Source organism: Gnatocerus cornutus, chromosome 5 (assembly GCF_029298725.1).
Source record: "Gnatocerus cornutus isolate USDA-ARS CGAHR chromosome 5, icGnaCorn1.1, whole genome shotgun sequence".
NCBI lineage: Eukaryota > Metazoa > Arthropoda > Insecta > Coleoptera > Tenebrionidae > Gnatocerus > Gnatocerus cornutus.
This window is the reverse complement of record NC_142237.1, coordinates 14,367,855-14,390,863: the sequence shown is the minus strand read 5'-3', so window position 1 is coordinate 14,390,863 and position 23,009 is coordinate 14,367,855. Positions and strand designations below refer to the sequence as shown.

Genomic DNA, 23,009 nt, shown 5'->3' with positions numbered 1-23,009 from the left:
TCGGATCTGAATTTAAATCCCAGATTTGAAATCTGCGTAAAATTCTGCGTACACTGATGTATAATAACTCAAGTTAACTCTAAAAAATAAGCGAGTCATCGATATGAGAATTTTGGCCATTGTTTTAGTCATGAATTTTTGCGAAAATTTGCAACTTTGGACTATTGAAAAATCTAAAAACTATTTGTTATGTAAAAAATCGCGAGAAAAATAATGGCGCAAACCGCATCTCAATATCTCAAATAGTTTCCGAGATATCGAGCATGAATTGTTTCGAACCTTCGAAAATTTGACCCTCTGGCGATAACACAAAATTTCAAACGGCCATAACTCGGTTATTTGTTTACAAAAATTAAAAAACCATCATGTTTTTGAATTCAGCGTAAAATTCTGAGTAAAATGAGACCCAAATTCGTTGAGTTTGCTTAATAAATAAACGAGGTTTTGGCCAAAAACTGTTTTGAAAACATCATTTTAGGGTGATTTTCAATCAATATTTTCAAAATAAAAACGACGTTTTATCGCATTGAATTACACATCAGTCGAAAGAGGAGCTCAAAATCTATCTACTGGCCAAATTTGAGATCTATCGGACAAATAGTTTACGAGTTATGGCCAAAAATAAAAAAAATGAAAAATTTTCATCGTTTGAGTCGTAATTTTTTTTCGCGAAAAATCGACTATCGAATTTTGGGCTTTTGAGAACATTTTCTGACGTAAAATGAGGCGAGAAAAAGAATGGCGCAAACCGCATCTCAATATCTCTAATAGTTTCTGAGATATTTAATTTCAAAAATTGAGAAAAATGAGAAAAAATGAAAATCAACTATTCGAAACTTTGATCGGTCATGCCTCAGTTATCTGTTGTCGGATGTGATTTTAAATTACAGATTTGGAATCTGCGGAAAATTCTGCGACACTGATGTGTAATAACTTAAGTTTACTCGAAAAAATAAGCGAGATGTCGATATCAGAAGTTTGGTATAGTTTTTATCATGAATTTTTGTGAAAATTGCGTTTTGTATGTAGGTGCTGTACCGATTTGTCGAACATTTAAATAACCACGAAAACCGTTCATAAACGCAACAACACTCTGGCGAATCTCAAAGAGTTCTACCAAAATTAAAATATTATATGGGTATTGTTAATTGAAAAAAATTAATGAAATGCAAGAACAGATTTTTAGCAATAAATGGGCGAGAAAAACAATGACCAAAATTGTGCTGTATTTAGGTACACATTCTGACAACCTTCTATTACAATCAGAATTAAAATTAAATAAGAAACAACAAATTATACCTAAATTTGAAGTTTTGACTTAATTTCACGTAACCGACTACCAGTCACCACTTCTTGAGCTTTCTCTATCATATTCTGCCCGTAGCATCGACCACGCATTGAAGTGTCTTGAAGAACCACCAGAACAACACAGTCTGGGTTGTACACTAAATGCACCAGAATTTTTGGCAAGAATGCAACAACATCGCCATGAAGCACCCGGTAATGAATCCAGTCGTGTTGATACTCAGTTTCCGTTTCCACAGTACCATCAAAAAGAATCTGATAGCTACTACCACCACTTGAAGGTACCATCTGGATCGAATTGTCGTTGCTAACAATTTTCACCGCCTGAACAACAAAGTTATAAAACAAGAAAAGTTTTCTGGTCATCTTACAATTTTTTTGTCGATGACTTTGAGGTAAACTCCATTTCGATTTAACTGCTCGCCGACATACAAAACCCATTCTTCTGATACATGGTCCAGCGTCATTTTTTTATTTAACCAAAGGTTGTCGATGGTGATGACGCAACGGTCGATTTGATCGTCTTCGTATTTTCTTAGAACAGAAAGAGGGTACGTGGTAGAATCAGGTTGAAGTCCAAACCATTCCCAATATTCTGCCGGTAAACCGGAAAATTCATAAGTTTGCGTGGGTGTGAGGATATCTACTTTAACTTTATTAGAGTTCAGTGGATATAATATGTTGATTTTAAACAAATTATCGGTGATGTTATTCCCCTCGAATTTGTTAGTGTAAGAAGAACTAAAGTAACTTCTCATAGAGTCCCACGAGTTCACAAAAGCCGCTCTCAGAATTGGAGGGATATTCTTCATCTTCACCGCATAAGTGAAATTTCTTAGAGTACTGTGTTTGAGGAAACACTGCAAGTTGTTATCATTTGGTACTAAATAAAACGCGCCGTTTTGACATTGTGACTTGCGTCGTCTCTGTTCAAGAGAACGTTGTCCAATCATCTCCAATTCAATTTCTGCCTCTTTAGAACAGTCGTCTTCAGTTCTTCCAAATTTTGCACTCAAGCTTCCAAGTACTTCTCTATTTTTCCATGTTTTTGCTCCATGGAAACAAACCTTGTAATCGGTCTCTTCTGGCGTAATCCGTGCCAATTTCATATCAAAACTTCCATAAGTGTGCCCAGGTGTTAAACCAAACGAAAAGCTAACATCCCACGATCTCACAATTTTTTCTTGTTGTTTCGCAGAATAGACTACATGTGCTTTCCAATCTAAGCCATCATGATGCAGCGCTTTTTCAGAAAAATGGTATTGTAAACGAAGAAATAAAGTATTGCTAGTTACAGAGAAGATTTCACTCGGTTCAGCTCTGAAGAGGATCCCGTAAGTTCCAGCGCTTGGAAGTAGCACTGTGGAATGTATAAAGTTCTGCCACACCCCCAGAAGATGTTCCAAAGGCGACTTAAAGTACTTGGATGACGGGTCTGGAAATCGAAAAAGGCGATTTTTGAGATAAGAAACGTCGATTTCGCTGTCAAATATAGACGAAGAAATTTTGTAGCCAGTGTCTTGGTTGTTCGCTTCGAAAAGAAAATGCTGAAAATTAAGAATATAATCAATCACTGTTAAAAAAAAATAAAACATACTTCGCCTCTGAACTGTTTTTCTTCTCCGACGATTTGCACCTCTTCGTTACTTTCTTCATCAATACCTTTAATAAAAACCATTTGTTTGACGTGACTCCTAAGACCAAAAACATTCAGTTGCGTTTGGTTGTGTTTCCCCCAATCCACTTGTAAAGTTTTTGCTTTCAAATTCAAAGACAAATCGAAATTAAGAGGCAAAGCAGCATCGAAAGAATGGTAACGACTGACACCCTGCCAAACGTCGGAAATAGGGTTGTAAAAACTCAGACCATGGCGATAGTGAACCCAATTCCGATAGTTGTTTTTAAACTTGATATTGAAACTCGCGTCTTTAGAAACTGACAACTCGTTGGAATGAACTTCTGGCATCAAATACTCCCAGTACGCCGGAATCCCCAAGTCCGTTGGTATAATTGAAGAGTGGTACCTCCGGAACGTCACATAAAAAAAATTTTTACTTAACGACAAATCAGGTTTTGTGAACTGGTTAACAAACTGAAGAAGCTCGTGAATATTAGTCTTGTCGAAGCTAAAAGTGTTGATGATTTTACCACGTTTGGCAATGCTCGCTTCTATGAGAAACTCCAGTTTGTTTACAAGATTAGTATCAGAGATGATGTCCATGATTGATTGAACAAGCCCCGGATCAGTAGTTCGTCCATCTTGAATCTTCCAATACACCGCGTACTCTTCTTCGTACTTATCAAACCTCTGCAATGTCGAGTAAACGGCGTAGATTCTAAACTTATTTCCTTTAAGATAATACTGTTGAATTCCAGCACTAAATCCAAATTCCAAGTCTTGATAACCAAAAAACCCAATCATAGATGACCCCCTCCTAGGCGGTGGAGTAAACTTCATCACCTGAGCCAGCCGGTTTTTCATATCTTGGTGACAAAAATCAGTGGACTGGACCAATGTCTGTGATAAAGTATAATGAAGTTGGTAAAGCTCTTCATCTGGTTCTGTTAACATATAAGTGAAGATGCTCCTCAACAGTGATAAGCTTGGTCGCGAGTACATGATGTAGTAGTAACTAAAAGCGCGCAACTCTCGTAATTCGTTTCTGTTGGTAAAAATGGGCCAGAAAGTCTCGATTATTTTATCAGGACCAAAAAAGATAATAGGTGGTGCAGCTGCCCAAATTGCCATGTATCGGAGGTGCGGATTGGACCACCACGTACCGTCAAACGCTGGTGTTAGTCGTTGCGCAAGAACTGGAAGCATCATGTTGCGCAAACCAAGAAGATAAGTTACTTGGATGTGGTAGGAATGAGAATTTCGAAGCTTCGTGATGTACTCATCCACGTATTTAACAAAAGGTTCTTGTGGATCTGTCAGGTCGTTGAAATTAATGTGATGAAGGTACGATTTCTGGATAATATTTCCGAAAGTTAGAATTGCAACCTTGCGGACGCTCCAACTATAAGTCAAGTCCAAATGAATAAAGGTTTCGAGTTTCTGCACTAGGAAAGCCGAAGGTCTGATGTTTTCAGCTAGCTGTTGCAAGAGATTTATTGATAGTTCATCATCCACTGCTTTTTTAACAATCAGGTTCTTGATGTAGAGAGTTGACGCTTCGGTCCCGACTAGTGGAAGAATATTGTAATAAACATTCAAATTCTCGTCTGGTACAGTCTTCTGTAATTCTTGCAACTTGTTTACGCTAAAACTACGTAAAATTTCCCGAATCCGATTGATTAGTTGTCCACGATGAGTGTCTGGTTCTTCGGAGGTAATATGATCTTCGTTTAAATACATCGACACGTCCTTCAACAGGTCTTGTACCAAAGAATACAGTTTCGTATAGTTTGAACTGTGTCTTCCATTCGTCTCATCACGAATGAGCTCGTCTTGGAGTTCAAGAAACGGGCGATAAGATAAACTTTTCTCGGAATGTTCATTTTCAATGATATATTCTTTTTCAATAGCCACCACTTCTTTGACTCGAAAAGTCTGATTGACCACAATCATGTAAGCCTCAGATTTCGCCTTAAATGGGTGATAAACAACACTACCTAAACTTGTCACTTTTTCTATAAGAAAATTACTGTTTTCTTTAACCAGAGTGTATTTCTTCAAACTATCAGTCATCACCGTCTTTCCAGTTCCTTTTACATCACAATAAGCAGCTTCCGTGTTGGTGACGGAAAACGAAGAAATATCTTCGAGATCAGCAAAGTTGTGTAATTTATGCACTTCAATTTCTTTCTCGCTTTGTGGAAAAACCGTATAAACTTCTTTACCGTGTCTATAAATATTATTCTCTTTAACAACAAAAGATTCCGGTCGCTGGTGGTTCCCACCCACGATAGTATTATTAAGTTGAAAAATTGAAGCAATGGCCTTTTTAATGTTGCGTGAAAACTCTTTTTCTTCATTTGGTGTGACGATGTGCTCAACAGTACCATCGTTGTAATAGACGATTTTAAAAACCCTTTCCAAGTCGTGGACTTCTTCAGGAAGATTTTTCATTTCGTCGTCGTGGAGGTCCTTGACGATGCCGTTATAAACCCGATGGGTCACGTTCGAGATTTTTACTAGAAGTGAGTTGTTTTTAGGTTGGATATGAATGTTTCCAGAAAGATAAAACTGAGACGCATACGGTTCCGGTGAATGGGTACCAGCTTTGACATCAGCAGACCACGAAAGAATTGTTTCTTTGTTTGATTGCACGAATGTGTTAAATGCGGTGGTTGTAGAAGCGACTGTGATAACAACTAGAACGATTTCATTGATTAGTTTAAGTACATGTGAAATCAATCAGAACTTACCTGCGATTAGATGTACTTTCTTCATTGTAGATAATTTTTGAATAGAGAAGAGAACTACTAAATTTAGTGGACAAAATTTATTCAAATAATATCACTAGTCTGATAAATTCATTTACATAACATTATCGTTATCGGTATTAATAAAATAAAAATATATCAATAACCTTTCGAACTTGATAGTTCAATTAAACATCTAGTAATAATTCTAAAAAAAACTAGACTTGAGTTCTTTTTCTTCTTCACTATTTTTCTTCATCAAAATTTGTAATAATTTTAAAAACAGTCCGGAATTATATCATTACAATTCTCTGAACTCTTTAAAATTTGCGGAAGATCTCGCACGAGCGATTAGCTCTCCAGGGTATAACATCTTGTCCAAGTTCTCGCAACACTTCCAAATGCTTTGGATATGGATGCAAGTCAATCCTGCAAGTTCAATCCCCACACAGTAGAGAATGGACAATCATGATGAAGTGCAACCGATTAAAAACCTTAATTTCTCTTTATGAAGAAAATTCACATATGAAATGTTAGAGACGTCTACTAAACAAAAATGAAAATCAATTAAAATTATTTTTTTAATTTTTCGTTTCTTCAAAATTTCTCTTTGTTATATTCTCAACTCTCAAGCCCAACACAATTGTGTCTTTTAAATGCTTTGCTTTTATTGTAAATTGTAAATTCTGTTACTTTTCATGCTATAGTAACCAAATTTGCTATGGTTAGGTATTACTTTTAATAGATATGCTTATTAATCGTGTAGAATTACAAATTTCTAAAGCAAAAGAGACTTTTTAGAAATGTATATATTTAAAGATCGACTCTTTTCTCATAATGAAGAATGTGAAATCAGATTTAAACCAAAAAAAGAATTTGTGCGATTGTTGGCATTCTCTTTATCAAAGAAGTTTTCATAATAAAAAACGCATCCGAGCAACCAATTTGTACGTAACTTATCATTCAATGACTGCATGTCAAAAACTGTTGTTTATTAGATCGATTTCTTAGCTAATTAAATTATGCACAATAAAGTGTCATTCATTCAAAATTTTTAAAATTTAAGTCTTCCGCTTTATGATTTTAAAATTTGGTTGAGTTAATACACGACTCAAAATGAGTAACTTTCCCAAATTTCGTAGAAGTAGCTCTAAAATTACCAAAATTACAAATTTTACTAGAGAATGTCCGAAATTTTTGCTTAGACTTCAAAATGAACATTTCTAAAATTTGAGTTTTTTTGCTCTACAATTTTACAATTTGGTAGAATTAATCCACGACTCAAAAATAGTAAGTTAGTAAGATCTCCTAGTTGTCAGTGTAAACGAGTTGGTGAGAAATTGCAAAAGCGGGGCAAACTTTGAATATAATAATAAATTAGAAGTACTATGTTTGAACACCTATCATTTTAATTAAAACAGCAAAGTCTTATGTAATAATAAAAATTGTTACATTTAGTTACATGCAAATCCAATAAATGTTTGCATCAGAATTGAATTATCTCTCATTTATAAATTCTTAAATTGTTTCGAGTTATGATCTGAGATTTAATTGAATTTCAAAACAACTGTGGAAACTTAATTGTTTATTTCCTCTACGTGTTTGTTCCGAAGTTTATTAACTCCTTGCTGTCAGTGCAAAAAACTAATAAATATTGCATTATCTTTCCGTTATATTGCATTATCTACCAAATTTATTTTAAATAAAGTAACAATGTCAGCGGTACAAACCTTTTAGACAAAACTATCAGAACACAATTTATCCATTTTATTTTTTTCAAAAAAAAAAGTTTGATTTGGAGTCATCTTTTTTATAATAATTATTATAATTGGGAACAAAGTGAATAAAGGTCATCACGTCGTATCTGTATATTTCCGAGCATAATAACTGCAATCCAATCATAAAAAATGGAGCAATGATAATTTATCATCCCTTATAAATAGCTGCTTTTGCAGAATTCTTCAGTTGCTTCAGCCATGAAGCGTGAGACAGTTTTTCTTGTGCTTATAGGTAAGAAATTTTTATTTTTTTTATTCTACGCTATTTTATAAACTACAATTTGGGAAGCACTTCTCCCAAATACAAACTCGGTAGTTAAGAGCGTTATAGATGTATTTTTATTTTTTTTTTAAATTTGTTCAAATTTTTTTAGCCTTGGCGATATCCGCATCCGCTTTTAACCATCTCACACCGCATAACAAAGAAGTCGTCTACAACTGGCACGCACTCGTCAAAGCTGGCACTGACCTCCCAACTCCCCACGGCTCCCAGTTTGAACTCATTGGAAGAATCCACCTCCAGTCCTCCAACAACGCCACTCATGTGCAAATTAAAGATCTAACGTACAAACTTTACAACGGGATCTTAGACCATGTCCACGAACACGAAGCTCATAGTGTTCCTGTCCATATTCAAGACCTTCAACAAGTCTTTAGAGTGGTGTACGACACCAACGGCTTGGCTATTGGAATTGTTACAGATGCGCACGAGAAGGAATTTTCAAGAAATATGAAAAAGGCGTTGGCCACCATCTTGCAAATGGATGACTCTGTTTTGAAGCAAGGAGATCATCATCATCATCATTCCTACGTTTTGAAAGAACATTCGATTTATGGGAGGTTTGATACGGATTATACGGTAAGAAAGCACAAGAATGGAGATGTGACTGTGCAGAAGTTGCACCATATGGAAGATGAAAGGCATTTGTATCAGAATATTGTAAGTAACAACGAAGCTGGACATTGTGATATAGGATGTGAAAATCCTTTAACTCATGTGAGTCGTAGAGATTACCATATAAGTCCTCAAGATGGACACCATGTAGTTAAACATGTCCATTCTATCGGTGTGTTAACTTACCAACCATTCCGGGCGCAGTCTGATCATCAGTTTGTCGTCGTTAATCAAACTCTTGAACTGACTCAAATGACTGCCATCACACAAAAACTCGAAGTTCCATCGGAGCATTTTGAAGACCATCTCACTTACCACTTCTTCGTTGATTCTCAAGATGGTAGTGTCCATGACGTTACCAATGGTAGACACGTAGTCAACCACGACAAGTTAATCACAAACCTACAAGAGATGTTACACGATATCCATCAATATCTGCACGAAGACCACATCCACACCAGTGAACCGGATACGAAACGAGGACAGCTGGTGAACAGAATTCAAAGACTTCTTCAAATGTTGACTCTTACCAAACTTCACGAACTCCACCAGAAGCTTACAGGTGACGCTCTAACCGCATTCCACCACGTGTTACCACTTGTTGGTACTAAAGCCTCCATTCTTTTTATCAAACACTTGATAATCGATAAAGTGGTTGATGACGAAACTGCAGCTCACATGCTTGAACATCTACCCGAACATGTGGTTGAGCCCACAGTGGAGTTGTTATCAGAAATCGAAGAATTCATTCATTTAGATAATGTCCACTGGAACGTCCGACGTTGTGCTATTTTGTGCTTCGCAACTCTGATTCACAAATCGCACATGTTCACCGAAAAGGTTCATCAGATCCAAGAGTTCGATCACCACGTCCCACATAGTGACTCCCATAGCCACCAACAACCTTACGAAAAGTACGTCACTGAGTATATCAACCAACTTCGTTCGACGCAAGAATACAAAGTCCGAATGACTTACATCTTTGGATTGTTCAACATGAAGTTGCATAGTATCGTCCAACACATGCTTCCAGCAGTGCAAGGTGACTGGTTTGGAGACTACCACTCCCGCATTTTAAGCTTGTGGGCAGTGGGAGCGGCAGCACATCACGACAAAAACCCCGATACTCTTATGGAGGCAGTATGGCCAATCTTCGTCGATGAAAACGAAATTACGGAGATGCGAGTCCTTGCTTTCCATTTTTTGATTTATCACGGCAAATTTTCTCAGTCGCGACTAATGAATATGCACGAAGTCTTAATGAGGGAGAAGAACGAAGAAGTTTATCGCTTTGCTTACACTACTTTACACGACATTGCTAATACGAACGATGACTGTCTTCGCGAGTACAGAAGAAAAGTTAGAGAAATGGTTCATTTGTTGCCGCCCCCAACGCACGGTAAATCCTTCACAAAGATTCATGACTACAGAGATGTTCAATTTGGGTTCAGTACTGGCCTCACCGAGTACTTCGTTAGTGGCAATCATGCACTGATGCACGGATTAGTGATGACATCGCAACAGTTCAATATTCACCACGAAGACCACGCGATTTACATTAAACTGTCGGGTATCCAAACTCATGGAGACCCTAGTAATATGCTTCTTGACATTATGAGAAGGAAATCAAAGAGCTTGACTTCAAACAAAGATATACATATTGAGTGTGTCTTTTACCGACACGGCCACGCTATTAACACCTACTTCTTTGATCAACACAATCTCCACGAACTTGGCAGTATTCTTGACTTTTTCACGAAAGAGTCGCATTCGTTGTCCAAACATCTTTTGCATGTGTCTTACAACGAACATCACCAAGCGGTTATACCAACAGATCTTGGTATTCCCGTTGTGTGGGAGTTTTTGAAGCCAGTCGTGCACCACCACAACATGACCATTACCAAAGAAACTGTTAATAAGGTGGCCCATGTGAGAGTTGACAATAGGTATGTTAACTGGATGCACTACCGCCACGGGTTGAGTTTCTACAATCCTGTTGCTGATGTCTGGCACGGTATCAATAGATTCCATGCTTATGACGCCGTCTTGCCTCTGCACTTTGATATTACTTTGAATACGCAACAACAGAGTCTTCAGTTATCGTGGAAAAAACACAACAACCACCAACAGAACGTTGCAGGACTCAGAACTCACGTCAAGCAGATGGTGTTCGTCAAAGACGACTACCACAGAAACATTCTGGGAACATCCAGTCCTCATTGCAAAGAATTCGTGATTGTTAGCCACGGAAAACAATTCAGAAATGACGTAAGTACTTCTTGGTACTCGATTTCAGTACTTTATCTAATTTTTTAGTACACCATTACCCAAGACGACGACTTGTCCACCGGTCAACAATGGTATGTAGGTGTGTACGACAGCAGCCGCCACATCTCGAACGGAAGTTTCAACCACCAACTCCACCGCTTCAGTTGGTCTCACCCACGACCAACGGAATCACCTTTAAGCCACTTATTCAAGACTTGTGCCAACTTCCATCAGTACCTCCTCTTACTTCCAAAGCCTGGAACTTACGGCTTTGTTGCAAGAATTGAACCTAGTCACCAACACGTTGTTTCTAACATCGATCTATCTATTCGTCTCCACTCTGAGCCTGTTCCTGACGACTCTTACCACTACAGCCCAAAAACTAAATGGAGTACCCGCATGACTTACTCGGTCAAAAACCAAGAAACCAGCTTGAGGGCGTGGGATATTAACACAATTCTTGATATGAATCCAGGGCACACTGTTAACAATCTTAAAATGCACATCACGAGAATAGTTCCCGGTCAGCGCGATTACAAGGTTTGTGTCGATGGCGTGAAGAAGTGGACTGAAAAAGGAGTCGAAGGACATTTGAACGTAGCCATGAGTCAAACAAGCGATGGTAAATGCGTGAAAGACGACACTGTGATTGATGTAACAATGACTGGGGAACATTCCGAGGAACAACGCAGAGGAAGGAACAAATATGAGTCTTGTGAAGCGATAAGTCCGTATTCGCTTCCTCACACTCACAGTTTGCAGTGTTTGGTTGATCACACCACAGTGCGACACTACACTTACAACGTGAAGACCATGAACGTCCCCACCGAATTCAGGAAAACGTTTGCTCACTGGTGGGATACCATCAAAGGCTACCACATGAGTTACTATCAGTACCAAGACGAACATAACGAGAACATTGGAGACCACAATCTCAAAATCCACATGGTATATCCCATGCAAGAAGAAAGTGTGGATGTTCATATAACAACTCCTCAACACATCTATCGAATGACTGGGGTACCAACCCATCACTGGAGATGGATGGGAGTCCAACCAGATTCCATCGATTACCCCACATGGTTCCAGTTTTTACATAACGTAGGATTTGTGGATCATTGTGTGGTAGAACTTCACCACCATCGTATGAACCACAACGACCACAATGAAGACGTACCAGAAGATTGGGTGCTTTTTGTTGGAAACACAGAGCAGAGCCCACAGAAGGCGGTCTACGTCAAGCGTGTCGGTCAAGAACTTGTAAGTTATCAGAACCACTCCTCTTCCTTCTTAACAAAATATTTCAGGCTGTAAAAATGGTAGATCATGGCCACACCGTCGAAATAGTACCCCATGGAGCCACCCATCAGATTACTCTCGACGGTCAAGTTGTTGCCGTCAACGAGTACCACCATGAAGATTGGGTTCACTGCCACGTCTTTACTCAAGACTCAGAGAGACCAGTCGCTGTGATGATGCAAAATAGTGGTCTTCACGTGGAATACCATCACCACAAGGTTGTGGTGGTCGTGCCAAAAGTGGACCAACAGCTTCATGGGCGCTGTTACGATCATTAATAAGAAGGGATATTTTTAAATACGATGGACTGCATTGAAACAAGGCTGAAAATAAAGCAATTTTTCATAAAGAAATTTTATTTCATTTGTATACACGTTTTCGCATCAAACTCTACAACCAACGCCTCCATATAATTTTCTACTTCTCTGAAGGTGGCGTTTATTGATTTTTCTCCATTGATCTATGAGGAATCATAAAAACAATTTCCAAAAATTTTCTTCCAACTTACTGTTTTTAACTTGTGGGAGTATCTTGAGACAATTTTTCTTATGTTATCTTTAAATGTTGAAATTCTCTTTTCCATCACGTGTTCCTTGTCGTCACTTCTACCAGAACTTAAGGCTCTTTGCCTCAATCGATCCCACATAGCTTTGTCGGAGATTTCTAAATACAAAACGCCCGTAGTCGGAGAAACATTTGCTTCAAACAAGACACCTTGGCGCTCGTGGCGAGGAAAACCATCAATCAACACTCCTTGAATGTTACACAAATTTTTGAAGAGTTCTTCTCTAACAACGTCTATAATTATCTCGTCGGGGATGAGATCTCCTCTGTTCATTATATCTTTTAGGTTTTGGGCTCTTTCAGTTTTAGTTTTGACCTGGAATGTGATGATAGAAAAAATCTCTACGCGACGACTTTACTTGTTCTCTGATCAACTGCCCAACCGAGAGATGAAGAAAATTATATTTAGCTGCGATTTTGGCACATTGTGTGCCTTTACCACATCCTGGACCACCGATAACCCAAATTATCGGAATCGTAATTAACAATTTTGTAACATGACTTTCCATACTGAAATTTGGCACGCGTCAAAAAGACAGTTTAGTGAAACGTTTATTGCGAATAAATAACAATCAACAAATGTCATTTTATGATTTTAGGCTACTAAAGGATCCAGGTACGATTGTACTTCTCCAAAGATTTCATCTGTGCTTCGTTCAGCGTTGATCTACAAAAAAAACTGTAAAAACGAAGTGGAAGTTGAAAACTCACTCTTTTGAGCTTTTCCGTGTATTGTTGCACAACCTGATCGTTGTGCGTGTTGAAAGTATGCAACCTCTTCTTGATGGTCTCTTCGTTGTCATCCACTCTGCCTGAAGTCTTCGCGCGACCGAGCAATCTCTCCACCAAAGTCTTCTCCGAAGCGTCAAAGAACAGTACTAAATTCACCGGTGCGATGCGTTGTTCGAACAAAATTCCTTGTTCTTTTTCCCTGGGATAACCATCAATGAGGAACCCTTTAGAGTTAGCAAGACTGTTCAAAATCGCTTCCTTGAGAAGATCCAACACGACTTCCAAAGGAACGAGCTCTCCACGTTCCATGATCGCTGTCAGTTCTTTACCGCGAGGAGAACCGCTCGCCACCTTTAAAATAATTTGTAAAAAAGTTGTAAAAATCGTCGATTTTTACCTCGTTTCGCAGCAAATCTCCTGAAGATAAATGAGTGAAGCCATACTTAGCCACGATTTTCTCACACTGCGTTCCTTTTCCCGATCCTGGACCTCCCAGGACCCAAACAATAGGGACTTTGATTTCGGGGGTGGGAGCCTTAGGAGAACACAATGTTTTTAATTTAGTTTGACATGACATTGTTTTCGTTAGTTACCACCTGTACTCACCATTGAATTTATAGTTTCAATATCAATGGGTCACTGGGACGTTGTGCAGCCGAGAATAACCGCGTGCTAACTGAACTTAGAATACAAAGTTGTGTCATTGATAGAGCTGTGCCAACGTTTTTCGCGTTGATTTCACCGAAAAAATCAATTTGATATGTTGTATGATTATTGAACCGTAAGAAGGTAATGAAATTCAAGTGCGACTTGAAGTTGATTTATTGTTGACCTTACAAAGTGATAGCGGGAGGAAGTAATTTGAGTTGAGTTGTCTTGTGACCGGAAATTAGCTAAATGAATGATTCGGTGAGATTGGCAAATATAAAATTCGGGTCAGTGTTGGTTAAAATAAGCTGTTAGTTTGTTATGTCGTTTTGCATGAGGTGTTGTGTAATGCGGTTATTTTTGATAGTTAGATCTGATTTTACCTTCTAATAAAATATAGATAAAAATGTATTTTTAGTCCGTGCAGGTGCTTATTAAATTCTGCTCGTTATTAATTCGACGATGGTTTACTTGTTGTTATAACAGGTTATTCAGACTGAGTAAAAATAGACTGCACTTAAATCATAAAAGAGTTTTATAATAGAGCACGCGGCTAGTCTCGTTTCACGAAATGGACTTTTGAAAAACCGCTAGTCATCTCAAATGTTTTTGTTGAAAACTCGATTTTCTAACAAGAAAAGTTTGGACGATTAAAATCAATAAAACAATAAAAGATGAAAAACGTGATATAAATAGTAAAATCCTTGACTGTTTTGCTCATAGGTACTTAAATTTTCAATCAATATTTCCAAAACAACTAATCAAATTGAGAATCATAAAACTGGAGCATGAAAATATTTATGGCAGTTCATTATCGCTGCATAATGTGTTCCATAAAAATTATTACCACTAATCTAATCCACCTGCAAACATAAAAACTTCATATCTCCCGACTTGTGGCAAATTATTTCGCAACAAAATATTAGTAAACATCTAGCAGGTGATAGCGAGGCATTTTATATTTTATAAATACCTTGGATTCAAAAACAATACAGAGAACACAGATAATAAAAATTTGGACAAGATCTAAAAGCATCTAAAATATCACTGCGATTTTCGCTCCGACTAAAAATATCGTTCCTTTGGCCCATTAACGTGGGTGCGCTTATAAAACAAATTTTGCTAAAAAATACAAGTTTTAAATTTTTTGTGCAGAAGGGCGGCGCGGCGGGTTAACCTCAACAATTAACCGTGATTTTGGTACGAAATGAGAACAAAGAATAAGTAAATAAAAGATGAAATAAATAAAAATTAGCAAAATGTACTCACTTCGTCAGGAGTCATGATGAAACGGACTCGGAAAGGAACTGGGTCAGGAGTTGGAAATGTCAAAGGATTCGGACTAGTTATTGGTCCTGCATTTAATCGATAATTCGCGGCGAACGGGGTTACAGAGAAATGCTTAAAAAGGGTGTAATAATAATTGTATTATTTGAACAAAAGACTCTCCTATCTAATACTTGAGAAAGAAAATCCGTCCAATCGATCAAAAACATTTGACTCGCAAAAGTTGTTAATACACAAATCATCAATCGATCAAATGACTAAATCCTCTCAGATTAGTGTAAAAACTTTTTGTTCAAAAAATAAAGAAAACATTTCATTTTTGAAATTTATTAATAAAATAATCATGATGTTAATGCAAAACACCTATCATTTAGGCAACACACAATACACCAACCCCATTAGCGGAGATTTAAAATATTTACTTACAATAAGACAATGCCTCATCATAATATTTACGTCTACTACTATTACATATAAGTATTCTACTTATAATATAAACTTCTCTTTTCTTTTCTCCTTCTTCGCACTGTTCTTGATGTAATCCGTGTAAGACGAAATCAAATCGTCCATTTTGTAACCCTGAGACGTTTCACACAACAACTTGGTCTTCCTCATGATATTCCCAATGGTAAGATGGAAGAATGTGTTACCCGAAGACCAATTACTCAACTCCGAGAACTCATGTGTTGCCAGAAGATCCTACAAAATACCTTTAGAGCGCTACTAACTCAAACTCTTCATTACCTTAGTTTGCGGATGGAAAATATTAACCCCCTGTTTATTAATTCCAATCAAAATAATATCAGGGTAAGTCGGTTCGGTTGTCTGCTTCACTTCAAAGAACGTCGACCCGAAAGTCTGCCACTCATATATAATTTTCAAAAAGTTGAGTTTGGCGTCGTCTACACTAATGTTGCCAACTTTTCGATACTCGTTCAAAATACTCTTTTTCCATTCCGAAGAACTTGCGGCTTTGACCAGGTCGACAGGAATCAAATCTTTAACGTGGGAAAGAACTGATTGTACTTGTTGAGGGTCGTTGTCGTAACGAGCGTGGAGAATAAGAGCTGCAAGTCTTGTCGCGTCGTGTTTTGTGCATTTGTGGAAACCGCGGAGGTACTTTGGAAGTTCTTGGTGGAAGTGGAAGATTTGGTCAGCGTTCTGGTCTTTACCAGGAGTGGCGTTGATCCAAAGTTTCTTCATGAAGAAGACTTGGTACTGGGCTTGAATAGGAGCAGCACCTAAAAAAAATATTAACCAAACTATAACATCGAATTGAGATACTTACTGTTCCAACTCGGTTTGGTCTTCCGCATCCAGTCAATCAATTCGTGAAGGAAGTCGTAGAAGAAATAGTCCTCAGGGATAGAAAAGACCTTGTCAGATATCATCACGAACAAGCTAAATCCTTCCGTATACTCCAGTTCCAAACGAGAAGATATAGTTTTGCAAAGATCCGACGCGCGAGTCACGGAGTCAACTTCAAACGCCTCGTCAGTGTCATCCGGGAAGTAGATCTTGTGGTAAATCTCCATACTGCGATGTTGAATAGCTTCAACTTCCACGGAGTACGGTGGATGCTTTCTTGGACCAATCTTTTGGCTCCTCTGAAGACGTTTCAAGCAAGGTTCCACGAAGGGATGAGTGCGGGATGTCAAGAACTTCTGAAGTTCTGTCATCAAAGCTGAGCTCGGTATAAAAAGTCCAGTGGCGAGGTACATCAACTCCCAACCTCGTTCTTCACTCAAAGACAAGCGATTGAAAGTCAACTGCCGCATGATTTGACAATAGATTTCGTCTTTGAGCATGTCATTCTTGATAGCACCAGAAAAGATCTGATCGGTATATTCGTTGCTATATTTTGCTTTTGGAGCCGGCAAATCTCCCATGTACTTAAGGATGGCAGTAAAAGCAGAACACGCCTCTTGACTAAGTTCTTCATTTGATAACAACTTCTTCAAATGCGGTTGGTAAATAGGCTCATTTGTGTACTTCCACAATTCTTCACTTGATGACCTCCTGGCGACCGTAATAACGGAAGATTTATTAGTCGCAAGCTTCTTCCCCGTTCTAAAGTGTTCTTGCGCGTAGTACGCCAACGTATACAACTTCAACCTTTGCATTGTCGTAATTTCAGGAGCTGTTGGTTTCTTCGCCCCAAAAGCACCTTCTTTTTTGAACGCCATAAGAATGTCCGCCGGTGGTGCTGTTAACGCAGGAAGAATGTAGACGTTCTCAGTCGGGAAGTCGCCCACGGAACCGTTACACTCTCCATAACCCCAAGAAGCGGACATTAGTGCCTCCCCGTTGAGACCGTTCTTCAGCGCGATTAGATCTCCCTTGCGGAAGCTGAGGAACGACGGTGCATTGGTTGGATGCTTGTAATCCTGCGTGGCCACGACGTATAACGAGCGTTTCTTCAAACCGTCCAACAGATACTGTATTAAAGTGCACAGATTCTCGGCGTCAGGGCTTAAGAAAATGTACTCTTCACTTCGAACCGTTGTCAGCACAAATTTATGAAGTTGCGTGTGAGGAAGACGCTCGAAACTTACAGTACTGACATCGCTAAAAGTGAGTTCGAGAAGAATCTGCTCTTGGTCGTCAATCATGTAAATTCCAGTCCAGTTCACAGCGACAATCATGTTTTTAGTAGGGAGTTTAGGTCCTCCAGTTTGCATCGCCTCAAAGAATTTAGAAAACAGAATGGGCCATGTGGTCTTTGCGTATTTAACAATAAATTCTTGGGCTTTCACCGGTGCAACTTTGTTTCTAACGCACACCAACTTGGGAAAGGCTTCTTTAATTTTCTTCTCCCACAACTCCAAGTTACCTTGAGTTTTCTTCACCAAGTGCGAAGGCATGTACTCTCCAATTCTTGTATGAAGTTTTTCTGGGTTCATCTGCGCTCCATTGTCGACATAGTACTGAGTAGCTATCAAAGACGCGACGTCTCCTTCAGCGTTGCAACGATACTCTCCGAATTTTAGCCCACGAATGACTTGGTAGTAAATCAAATTCGTTGCAACTGAGTCTTCAGCGGGATCGTGCCATGGCGTGAAGATCTCTTTTCTGAAGAACAATCTCCACGGCGCGTTTCGCTCAGGTTGACCTTTTTCTTTCGCATACTGCTCGCATTGAGAGATGGCATCCATGACATGATCCGAGTCATTTCCCAAAGACATAACTTTATCAAATAGCGTAATAAACAAAGAGAAACCGAAGACATCCCTCAAGTCACGCTTGGTTGAAATCTCTCTACAAATCTCTTCAGAGGTTGTGGCGGAGTCAACTTCGATGCGTTGCACGGAATTGTCCATAAACGTGACTTCTAAAGTAATCGGATTCTTGTTCCTGGTAGCCATGAGTTCTAACCAGCTTGGTGGTTGAGTACGAGCGCCATTCTTGAATGTTCGGTTAAGACGACCTTCACAGTATGGAGCGTAACCTGGAGGACCAGTTCTTATGAAGGCTCTGAGGTAGTTGAGGAATTTGTCAGAAGGAGGGAAGCAACCTATGCAGAGAGATAAGAGAATCCAACCGCGAGCGTGTGAAGCTTTGGTAGGGTTGTTGCTCAGTTGCTTACAGATTTGGCACAAAATTTCGTCTCTGTAGCATAAAAAAGGTAAAAAATTAAATAAGAAGGATGAGCACTCACCGTAGCTCTGGACGAAGAATACCATGCCCAATTATAAAGTGCAACTTCTCCAAATTTGTAGTTCTGCGGTGGTGCAACCAGTCCGAGTAGTTCTTAGCAGCGTAATTATCCTCTACAAGTCCTTGACGCACATCTTCCAGCAACTTGTTCTTGCGACGCAACGTCAAGTTGACAATTTTCTTTCGTTCAGATTTAGTCAAACTTGCAATCTTCCGTTCCTCTTTAAGAATATCTTGATACTCTTTACGATTAGCGAAGCTTCTAGTTAGAGTGTTTGATACTTGCGACATCACTGATTCGTTGGTTTTGATAACTGCTTCAAATCTAGGCTCTGGTAGATCACCCATAAAGCGAAGAATAGTCACCCAAAGAGCTTGAGCAGCGATCACATCATCGGGTGTTGGTAAGTCTAAAAGAGACTCTTTGAGAGGACGCTTCGAATATTGATGATTAGTGTTTTTGATAAAGTAAGTTGCGGCGAATTTAGGGAAGTTGTAGGCAGAAAGGTCTTCGTCGTCTTCGTGGACGTCACCGTGGAGAGAACCATTAGCGTCCTTGAGAAGGTCCTGGAAGCGATTAAAGTTATCAATGACAGCCGACATGTTAATTTGGTCAGAAATTTGAGGGACGTTATCGGAAAATGTGATTAAGGCATTTACAGCGATTAGTTGAATTAATTTAACAGTTGGTGCCGAGAAGCGATTGTGTTTGGTGTGAAGTTTTTGTCTCTGGAAGTTAGCGCTTTTACGGTTTTTTCGCATGTGGATTAGGTTCAAAAGTGTAAGTTTCAAACCAGAGATTCTCAATTTATTCACACGATATTTAAGAAAAACAACTCTTTCTATGACCAATGGTTATGTTAAAGTGTACTTAAAAAACAAACAAAATCATTAAATCTACTGCGGCTTACCATAAATGCCTCATTCTCCTTTTTGATAGCCGTCGGCGTCGATGGCAGATTCGGATCTTGCAAGAACTCGAACACGTCATCGACCAATTTCTTCGCTTTCATGTCATCGTCTTCTTGTTGTTGCAACTTCAGCGAATATTCTCTGTTGAGTTGCGCCAAACTCTTTTGCATTTTAGCTTCAGCATCCGCTCGGTAGTTCTTATTCCCGGCGTTCTTCATATTTTGTTCATCCACACGTCTTTGTTTCACGATTGAATAGATCTGACCAAACAGCGACATGTTTCTTCCAACATATCCTCGAGACACCGCTTGAAGATTAACAACACGTTTGCGCATTTTTCCGAGAGAATGTGTGAGCTGTCGCGATCTAATGCCTGCTTGTAGTCTTTGGTAACCGTTTCGAATTGTAAGAAATCTGTTGCGGTAACCTCTAGCCCGCCAATGCTTCTGGAAGACAATAGCAGCTTCGCGGAGTCTGCGGAAATAGCGCTTGTAGATCCATCCGCGAATCGCCTTCTGAAGAACGATAATGTATTTGGATAGCACGCGGGCGCGTTCTTCTTCAAGAAACTCGTGGTCGTGTGCTTTAAGAAACAGTTTCGTGTTTCCGAGTTGGTAGTCTTCGTTGTTTTTAAAAGCGTTTTCGCAGATTTTGCGGGTGGATTCCTTACAGTCGCCTTTTGAGCTTGGTGGTATTGCTTTTCCAAGATGGCGGAAGCGATCAACGAAATCTTTGTACGAGTACCGAATGGGGTAACCAGTTTGACGGATCTTGGCAGTCTCCATCATTCCTGAATAACGGAGTTGTCGACAACACAATGTTCGATCGAAGATTTGCGGTTTTTTCTCTTCATTCGGTTTGATGCATCGAACGAAGTAAGGGTGACACAAATTGAGAGTTTTCATGAGGATATCCAAAGATGATCTAAATTGCGATGACAAGGTCACCATTCGTTTTGTGGTAGCTTCTTGTTGGAAGTCAGCGGTGAAAATCTTCCTCAAGAGCTCATTGTCACTGTCTTGTATCAGTTGTTTCAAATCTTGACTGAAGGAGTCTCTGTTCTTCTCCAAGAAGCCAGGAACGTCATAGTACACTGCACCTGCAAAGTGTTGAACACCGAACGATGGAGTGACGTCTGATTTAGGTTTTAGATAATTCTTCTTCGATGTGTGGGTGTTGTGCAGTTTTGCCAGCATGGTAAAATCAGTGCCTTTTGGAAACTTCGACTCTTCGTCAATCAGCGACATCAAATTCATTGGCTTCATCCCGATCAGATCGAGAATCTCTTGGTTGTCGACAAAAGTTATTTTCGTCCAGTTGATTCCCTCTTTAGTGTAGTACTCCTGCTCCAACTTAAAAATGTGTTGTACAAAAAATTGTTGAAGATTCTCGTTTGCGTAGTTGATGCACAGTTGCTCGAAACTGTTGACATTGAAGTTTTCAAACCCAAAAATATCCAAGACCCCAATGGAACTTTTCGATGTCCCTTTCGGTTGATAAATCGCCTGGTTGAGCTTCTCGATGATATTGATAAACAATTTTCCGTAAATCCCTTTAACAAAGGCATGTCTTGAATCAGACGCCTGTTCTTGTGACAACGACGAAGTAACTTTCTCTCCATTAGCGTAGAATGTTCTCTTCGTCAAAGCCTCCCCCAGATCAAACTTGTTAGTACCAAGAAGACGCGCAATTCTGTCAGCAGCAGCAGCGTCTTGCACATCTGAAGAATCAGTGTTTGAAGCAGTCCCAGGCTTGAACTTCAAGTTCCCGAGGTGCAAAATCGCCGCCAACAATTGGAAAATGTCCGCAGCTTCTTTATCAGTGAAATTTAGTACCTTCATGGCGGCACGGATGTCGGAAAACTCGCTAACTTCATTCCGGCCTTGACAAGTTAGAGTTTTTCCTCCGCGAAGATAGACATAGTGATCTGCTTCTGCTAAATCGAAGCGCTTTTTCTCTTCTTTTGACAATCCAGCGATCATGCTGTAAAAAATATGATAGTTTCGTTCGCCGGCGTTTTGTGAGACAATGCGACTTTTTTCCAGAAGGTACTGTTCGATTCTAGCGCCCTCAATGTTACCAGCTCTGTTGAAATGAATGTCGATGTACTTGCCGAAACGTGAAGAATTGTCGTTTCGGACTGTTTTTGCGTTCCCGAAAGCTTCCATAATAGGATTCGCTTCTAAAATTTGTTGTTCGATCCATGAATGTTGACCGCTCGCTGAAGCCAAATACTGAAGAATTAGTTTGGTGCTTTCTGTTTTTCCAGCTCCTGATTCGCCGCTGTTTAAAAAATTCTCATTGAGTGTGATCATCGATCATGTCATTAAAGAGATATAAAAAGAACGAGATAAGATAACCCACCTGATGACGACGCACTGGTCCTTTCTAGTCTTTTTCATATCCATGTAGCTGTTATCGCCGATGGCGAAAATATGAGGAGGTAACTCATTCAGTTGCTTGCCTTGGTATTCTTTGATGAGAGCGTTAGTGTAGATTGGAAGAACCTCGTATGGATTAATGGCCACCAGCATAGATCCAATATAAGTCTTAAAAAAACTTAGTAAAATGTTATTCTAAGTCTGTTAGAACATACATAAATCTCTTTGTTTCTGTATCTCTTGTGCAGATTTCGTAAAATAGCGTAGTCTTGTAAATCCCCTAAATTAATCATATCTTCAACACCCTGCACCGACGTGACGTGCATATTCTTGACCACCTGTTGGTGGGAAATAAAAATGTCATGTCCATCGTCGTCTTTAACTTTAATCCTCTTTTCTTCAACGGTGGTGATTCTCCCACCAATCAAGATATCAAATTCTCCATTCGTGACAGGTTGGATCCATATGTGGTCATCCTAAAACTCAAACTAGCACTGTTGCTTCTTCGTTAAAACTATTTACCACAACAAGACCTGTAGTTTTCGACATTTCCGAACACTTTATGCGAATGTTTGTTCACTGTACATATTGATTAATTCAGTAATTGGAACAAACTGATTATGACGATGGCGAACATCAGCCAATTATCGCTCCTAGCTTTTGTGAAATTTGTTATCGGTGATAAAGAGAATCCGAATCTTTATAGATTTTCTGATAAGGCTGACTGAGTAATGTGCAAATATTTTAGTTTATTGTTTCATTGGATCGAAATGCATTCGGAGAAGTACCGTGATTACAATTCATTTGATTGATTTTTAGGTTGGATTATGTTAGGATTTATAAGACTTTGGAGTTTAAATGCTTCAATTTTACACTACCAAACAAATTTATTAGGAAGGTGCAATAATAATCAGT

At 39.0% G+C, this 23,009-nt stretch overlaps 5 protein-coding genes and 1 pseudogene across 10 annotated transcripts; 1 reads left to right on the top strand and 5 right to left on the bottom strand.

Annotated features, from left to right (window-relative positions):
• Positions 1-1,204: 1,204 nt before the first annotated feature.
• Positions 1,205-5,788, bottom strand: LOC148174919 (vitellogenin-5-like). The gene is made up of 4 exons (XM_088037449.1): positions 5,677-5,788; positions 2,903-5,622; positions 1,677-2,852; positions 1,205-1,629 (listed from the first exon to the last, which is right to left on the bottom strand). The coding sequence occupies exons 1-4, from the start codon at positions 5,699-5,701 to the stop codon at positions 1,300-1,302; spliced, it is 4,251 nt and encodes a 1,416-aa protein (XP_087893575.1). The 5' UTR covers positions 5,702-5,788; the 3' UTR covers positions 1,205-1,299.
• A 1,861-nt stretch (positions 5,789-7,649) lies between these two features.
• On the top strand, positions 7,650-12,266 carry LOC148174918 (uncharacterized). The gene is made up of 4 exons (XM_088036933.1): positions 7,650-7,683; positions 7,826-10,614; positions 10,663-11,874; positions 11,922-12,266. Exons 1-4 carry the CDS (start codon positions 7,650-7,652, stop codon positions 12,189-12,191), a joined length of 4,305 nt encoding a protein of 1,434 aa, XP_087893059.1. The 3' UTR covers positions 12,192-12,266.
• On the bottom strand, positions 12,267-12,756 carry LOC148174917 (adenylate kinase isoenzyme 1-like). The gene is made up of 2 exons (XM_088035927.1): positions 12,422-12,756; positions 12,267-12,373 (listed from the first exon to the last, which is right to left on the bottom strand). Exons 1-2 carry the CDS (start codon positions 12,749-12,751, stop codon positions 12,269-12,271), a joined length of 435 nt encoding a protein of 144 aa, XP_087892053.1. The 5' UTR covers positions 12,752-12,756; the 3' UTR covers positions 12,267-12,268.
• A 26-nt stretch (positions 12,757-12,782) lies between these two features.
• LOC148174916 (adenylate kinase 1 pseudogene) lies at positions 12,783-12,986 on the bottom strand (annotated as a pseudogene).
• A 30-nt stretch (positions 12,987-13,016) lies between these two features.
• LOC148174915 (adenylate kinase isoenzyme 1-like) lies at positions 13,017-15,192 on the bottom strand. Of its 6 annotated transcripts, none has more exons than XM_088035926.1 (5): positions 14,831-14,859; positions 13,816-13,890; positions 13,607-13,744; positions 13,189-13,560; positions 13,017-13,144 (listed from the first exon to the last, which is right to left on the bottom strand). In XM_088035926.1, exons 2-5 carry the CDS (start codon positions 13,816-13,818, stop codon positions 13,073-13,075), a joined length of 585 nt encoding a protein of 194 aa, XP_087892052.1. In that variant the 5' UTR covers positions 13,819-13,890; positions 14,831-14,859; the 3' UTR covers positions 13,017-13,072. The 6 variants fall into 6 exon arrangements, with proteins under 6 accessions (XP_087892052.1, XP_087892049.1, XP_087892050.1 ...); XM_088035923.1 differs by lacking the exon at positions 14,831-14,859 and adding an exon at positions 14,241-14,376; XM_088035924.1 differs by lacking the exon at positions 14,831-14,859 and adding an exon at positions 14,241-14,376 and having other exon boundaries at positions 13,816-13,885.
• A 282-nt stretch (positions 15,193-15,474) lies between these two features.
• LOC148174914 (myosin-VIIa-like) lies at positions 15,475-22,724 on the bottom strand. Its single transcript, XM_088037016.1, has 8 exons — positions 22,617-22,724; positions 22,310-22,570; positions 22,078-22,262; positions 19,713-21,996; positions 18,803-19,368; positions 16,433-18,753; positions 15,889-16,385; positions 15,475-15,843 (listed from the first exon to the last, which is right to left on the bottom strand). Exons 1-8 carry the CDS (start codon positions 22,641-22,643, stop codon positions 15,631-15,633), a joined length of 6,354 nt encoding a protein of 2,117 aa, XP_087893142.1. The 5' UTR covers positions 22,644-22,724; the 3' UTR covers positions 15,475-15,630.
• Positions 22,725-23,009: the final 285 nt, after the last annotated feature.